This window comes from Ceratotherium simum, chromosome 11, assembly GCF_057802395.1.
Source record: "Ceratotherium simum simum isolate JZ-2026a chromosome 11, ASM5780239v1, whole genome shotgun sequence".
In the NCBI taxonomy this organism is placed as follows: Eukaryota; Metazoa; Chordata; class Mammalia; order Perissodactyla; family Rhinocerotidae; genus Ceratotherium; species Ceratotherium simum.
Window position 1 is genome coordinate 8,152,817 of NC_141910.1, and position 6,000 is coordinate 8,158,816.

At 42.9% G+C, this 6,000-nt stretch overlaps 1 protein-coding gene across 2 annotated transcripts; it reads right to left on the minus strand.

Annotated features, from left to right (window-relative positions):
- Positions 1-449: 449 nt before the first annotated feature.
- On the minus strand, positions 450-2,664 carry LOC101405965 (regenerating islet-derived protein 3-gamma-like). Of its 2 annotated transcripts, XM_004437193.3 has the most exons (5): positions 2,595-2,664; positions 1,900-2,018; positions 1,557-1,694; positions 802-928; positions 450-517 (listed from the first exon to the last, which is right to left on the minus strand). In XM_004437193.3, exons 1-5 carry the CDS (start codon positions 2,656-2,658, stop codon positions 450-452), a joined length of 516 nt encoding a protein of 171 aa, XP_004437250.2. In that variant the 5' UTR covers positions 2,659-2,664. The 2 variants fall into 2 exon arrangements, with proteins under 2 accessions (XP_004437250.2, XP_087292537.1); XM_087436411.1 differs by lacking the exon at positions 1,557-1,694.
- Between the last annotated feature and the right edge of the window lie 3,336 nt (positions 2,665-6,000).

The window sequence follows — 6,000 nt, forward strand, 5'->3', positions numbered from 1 at the left end:
AATATGCAGCAGAGTGTGTGGGACGCCGTCGTCTTCCTAGTATACAACATTAGTCCTATGTGAACAGGGTCTATATATTCACCACAAATGCCCTGGTAAGGTTATACACTTGGTCATTTTCTCAGGGAAACTGACCACTGGACGAAACTGGACAGAGGCAAGGCCTAGATTTCCTCCCACACCCACTTCTTCCTCAGAGACTGGCTGTGAGACTGGAGCACAAAAGCACACAAGCATTGAAGAAAATATTTTTTTATTGCTCTCTGAGACCTCAGGCCATGCAACAGACAAAAAAAGTCTGACAGGAGGCTGAGGAGAAGGGAAGGGCAGAATGAGGTGGTCAGGTTGGTGGTGTGGAGAAAATATTCTTGTCCTGGGTGGGTCTTCACACTGGTCCCATGTCCATGATGAGCTGCATACCAGACTCAAGCAGATGACGCCCAGCCCTCCTAGTTCTTGAACTTGCAGATGTAGGGTAACTTCACATCACAGCTATAGTCTTTCCATTTCAGATATCCTGGAGAGAGAAAAGAGCTAAAGCGAATGGGCCTGGTGGAGCTTGAGAACCTAATGGAGAGGCCTCCCAGACTCTGGTCTAGAATCCAAAGCCTCTCTCTTTTCTTTGCAGGAGTCCCACTCCAGGGGAGGGAGATCCAAAGAGAGGAGAGACGAGAAAAGACGGGAAAAGGCAAGCCAAGATTACATTTCTCAGCTCAGGAACATTCCCTGAAGGTCAAGCCCAGAAATGGGGGATAAGGGGGTGGAAAAGACTGGGCACGAGGTAGCTCCTCTGTTTCTTACCTGTGCTTCGTGACAGGCTCCCGCAGGAGCCAGGGTTTGAGATGGTGGTGGGATCTCTCTCCCAGGCAGAGTAATTCAGCACATCAGTGCTACTCCACTCCCATCCACCTGTGTTGGGCTCAGAGCCCTATGGAGTAGAGGATGGTGCCAGGTGAGTTTGAATGGTCACTAGAGTTCTCATTGCATCGTCCCCTCAGCTATAATGCCTCATCCCTTCCCCAGACCATGACAATTTGTCTGCTCATCCAGATGCTGCTCCAGAGTTTTCCTTTGAAGAATTGTCCCTAACTCCTTGCTCGTATTGGAAAATCCCAAAGTCGATAATCACCAACAGAACCACTTGGAGTAACATGTTACTGGCTGAAAAAAAATTGTTGGTGCATTTGTGATTACCCTCTGATACTCACAGACAATGTCTGTTCTATAGGAGCAAAATGCATTCTATCTTCATTTAGGATTCCCTAAGCACAGAATGTGCTAGACTCAGAGAGGCTCAGAGAACTGAATTATAAGACCTCATATGTGATCTGTGTACAAAGCTTGCCAAGAGGCACATTAACTCAGCTGGAGACTAGGGACCACTGCAGAACTCAGCTCTTTAGCTGGCCTCAAGGCCCTTCTTTTCCCCCAAATATCACCTCAGATATCTGAGTTCTAGAGCTCTCTATGGCATCTCCTGGGCAGACACAGGGGATAGGGCCGTGGAGGGCCACAGCAGCTTAAGAGGTAACAGAGAGGAGAAAATGTAGTCGCACCTCTGTGGGGTCATGGAGCCCAATCCAGACATATGAGTAGGTGTTCACATTGTTCTTGACCAGGGAGGCCACAAAGGATGCCTCAGCCCCACTGAGCACAGACACAAGGTATCCTGAGGGCCTCTTCTGGCAGGCCATCTGTGTGGGAAAGGGAGAGACTGAGGAGGAGCCTGAGACATCACTGGGGGAAGGGCACGGTAGAGGTAGATGAGAAGGGGCATGTTTGCAAAGATGAGAGTGGCCATTCTCACCCTCAAGAAACTCTGGAGAATGGAAACTCCCTCATCTCTTGGCTCTAATACACTTTCCTTTATTACCCCTACCTGCAAATCCAACTACTCACATCTGCGTTCATCCAGGATTTTGGTGTTGTAAACACGGCATAGCAGTGGGAGCCATAGGCCTTGGAGCCTTTGGGACATCTGCTCCGTGATGAGCGCATATCATTCTGGGAGTCTTCGCCTGGGGTGGAAGGAAATACGGGAGAGGGATAGAGAGAAATGAACAGTGGAGATTGTGGTGGGCAAGGGAACTTGCAGAATATCTATGAGCCCAGTGCTTGGGGAAGTGACACCAAACTCCTGAGTACCTCCCACCATTGTCACCACTTTCAGAATTTCTTGATCTTGAATCCACCCCAATTTAATGAGGGACCATCTCTTTTCTTTTACCCTTCCCCTTTATTCAAATGTCAATCCTTCTCCCACTCTGGGCTGACTGTTTCTATGTTAATTCCCCCCCCTTCATTCTCCTTCCTCATACCTCACTATTAACCCCTTATACTTTCCCTCTTCTACCTACTATCGTAAATTAGAGTCCACTGAGAAAATCAGAAATCATCTCATTCCAGTGTGAATGGACCACTGAGAGGCCTCCCACCACCTGTTACCCCGAAGGAAGGAGTGGTGATAATGGCAGGCAGGTCATTGTGTGGGGATGTACCTTGCCATGACCACATGTGTCACACAGGAGCCTTCCTCCTCTGTCTGGCCCTGAGCATTCATGGAGAACCCAGTGCTAGAGGCAAAGAAATCTCACCTTGGATTTGAGATAGGAACATCAGGCAGGAGAGCAGCATCCAGGACAGGCTGCGGAGGGCCATGAGAGGCAGTATCGTGTCTGTGTCTTCAGGAGGCAGAGAACACTAAAGGAAATGTGATCAGAGAAAGGGTACGCAGAGCGCCCTCTGTTTTGCCTCTTGTCTTTTCTGTGTCTAATCCCTAGGAATAAATTGATGTTGGTGACATCCACCCCCTTTCTCAGTTCTAGGAAGAACTAGAGAGACAATTTGTACAAGTTACTCCTCCTCAGATCTCCCAGGACCAGCACAATGCTCCTATGTGCTCTGAAGACTGGAATCCTCCTCTAACCGTCCCGCAAATGTGTGAGGTAAAACCCTTGCCATGGATTTCACCTTCTCTCAGCTCCCACTTACCTAGTGGAGAGATCTGTGATGGTTAGTCAAGTTAGAAAAGACTAGGCTTTTATAAGAGGACCTGAGGGAGGGGCGCTGAGTGTAGAGCCAGAGCAGGGCTCATGGGGAAGGGCTTGGCATTGGTTCAAGGAGATTTGCACTGCGGGGTGTAGACTCTTCCTGGCAAAGGCTGGGAATTGCCACAATGTTGCTTCCTTCCCATTAGGAGGGCAGTACTTTCCCCAGAAACAGGTGAAGTTTGAACTTCCCAGCAGCCTTCCCTAAATACCTTGTTCTGAAAACTTACCAGAATGACGGTAGCCTTTTGGCACAAACGCTGATGTTACACAGTTTAGAAAATATTGCGGCACGGAGAGATAAGGAAATGTTCAAAGTGTAATTTTTCAGCAATCTACCAAGACTTACTCCTGAAGGCATATACGTGCATACGTATATATGTAATTATGCGCATACATATCTTTTTTAGAAACGTGTCTTTTATGATTAAATAAAAGCCAATTAATAACTAAAAATTGAGTGGTTATAGAAAATGGAGTTATTGGCGAGGGCAAAGTATTAGTTCAGGTAAAAGAAACACTTGAAACGAAGGGAAGGAACAATGGTTCAGAGTTGCTGCTTCAAGGTTGCAGCAAGGTGTGAAGGACACGTGCAATAATCTTGTAAGTCAATAGGCAAGCCAGGATCGGAAGGCACGGCACATAAACAGACTTGCCTTCCAGCCACCTCTATGTGGGAAGACTGAGAAAAGTTCCTCAGTTCAGGTCAATTCTGAGCTGGCAATTGGATTCTTCAGGGTGGCATTCTCAGATTGTGATCTGCAGACCTATGGGGGTCTTCAAGACCCTTGCAGGGGATCTGTGAAATTGTAATTTTGGTAATTGTACTAAAATGTTACTTGGCTTTTTCACTGTGTTGACACTTGTGCTGATGGAGTAAAAGCAAAGGTGGGTAAGAGCTCTGGTGCCTTAGCATTGACAAAGGCAGTAGCATCCACCTGAATTCCTCAGATCCATATACTTGGAAGAAACAAAACAGGCATTTCGTTTAAAAGTGTCCTTGATAAACTTGAGGAAGCAGTAAAGATAATTAATTTTAGTAAATCTTAAACTTTGAATACACTTATTTTAATATTCTCAATGATTCAATGGGAAGTCTGCATAGTAAAGTATAATGGTTGTCTTTAGGAAAAGCATATGTAACAGAGTTTTAATCTACAGTTTTCATGGAACACATTTCTTACATGAAATATGGATTAACACACAAAATTATTAATCCCATATGGGCATTTTGTTGACATTTTCTTAAAAATGATATGTTAGTTGGTAAATAAATATTTTTAAAAACTCCCGTTTTAATATCTAGTATTATAAATATAAATAACTCTCATAAATAATAATTCTTTGGAGTTCTCAGTAATATTTTTAAATTAAAGTAAATGTGACATATAACATTATATTACTGTTGGGTGTGGAATATAATGATTTGACAGTTGTATACATTGTGAAGTGATCACCACAATAATGCTAGTTACCATCTGTCATCATACAAAGTTACAAAATATTATTTTTCTTGTGATGAGAACTTTCCAGACCTACTCTCTTAGCAATGCAATACAATATTCTTGACTGCAGTAACCATGCTGTACATTATATCCCCATGACTTGTTCATTTTATAACTGGAAGTTTGTACCTCTTTTTTTTTTAAATGATTTTTATTTAATTTATTTATTTATTTTTTTGTGAGGAAGATCAGCCCTGAGCTAGCATCCACGCCAATCCTCCTCTTTTTGCTGAGGAAGACCGGCTCTGAGCTAACATCTGTGCCGATCTTCCTCCACTTTATATGGGACGCCACCACAGCATGGCCTGACAAGCGGTGCTTCGGTGCGCGCCCAGGATCCGAACCCGGGCCGCCAGCAGCGGAGTGCATGCACTTAACCACTACACCATGGGGCGGCCTGAAGTTTGTATGTCTTGATTCCCTTCACCCATTTCCACCAGTTCTCAAACACCTTCCCCTCTGGCAACCACCAATCTGTTCTCTTTATACGTGAGTTTTGTTTTGTTTATTTGTTTTTTGTGTGTGTTTTTAGATTCCACATATAAGGTAAATCATATGGTGTTTGTTTTTCTCTGTCTGACCTATTTCACTTAGCATGATACCCTCAAGGTCCATCTATGTTATTGCGAATGGCAAGATTTCTTTCTCTTTATGGCTAAGTAGTATTCGATTGTATATATATACCACATCTTCTTTATCCCTTCATCAATGGATGGACATTTAAGTTGTTTCCATATCTTGGCTATTGTAAATAATACTACACTGAACATAGGAGTGCATATATCTTTTTGAATTCGTGTTTTCATTTTCTCCGGATAAATACCAAAAAGTGGAATTGCTGGATCATATGGTAATTCTCTTTAATTTTTTGAAGAACCTCCATACTGTTTTCCATAGTGACTTCACCAATTTACATTCCCACCAGTGCACAAGGGTTTCTTTTTCTCCACATCCTCACCAACACTTGCTATTGCTTGTCTTTTTGATAATAGCCATTCTGACAGGTGTATGAGGAGTCCTCAATTAGTTTTAAGAGTGTAAAAGTGTCCTGAGATAAAAACAGCTTGAGAACTTCTTATTAACACTGAGCTACCAATTTCCAGGAAATATAGGGGATGGAGACAGATTTTATGTTTGAACATAGGGATACAATCAGCAACACATAGGAGGTGGGTAACTTTAGGAAATCACTCTATTTCACTAACAAATTAATTTAAGAACATAAAGCAATATTACCCTCTTAACATCTGAAAGATGTATCAATTGAACACAATGTGTGTATCATGTTTAGATCCTGATGTAAACAAATCAAATGGGAAAAAATAATTATGAGACAATTGACTAAAAGTGAACATTTGAAAATGTAAAGAGATTATTTTATTTTTAGGTGCGATTATGGTATTGTAATTATATTATTTAAAGTGTTATTATCATTTAGAGATACATAG

What these genes read in the sequence shown, in the direction of transcription:
- LOC101405965 (XM_004437193.3), bottom strand. Translation starts at nt 2,658, where the DNA reads ATGGCCCTCCGCAGCCTGTCCTGGATGCTGCTCTCCTGCCTGATGTTC. An exon ending in GGCTCCATGACCCCACAGAG is followed by an intron (nt 929 to 1,556) that starts GTGCGACTACAT and finishes TCTACTCCATAG; the next exon opens with GGCTCTGAGCCCAACACAGG. An exon ending in GAGCCTGTCACGAAGCACAG is followed by an intron (nt 518 to 801) that starts GTAAGAAACAGA and finishes TTCTCTCTCCAG; the next exon opens with GATATCTGAAATGGAAAGAC.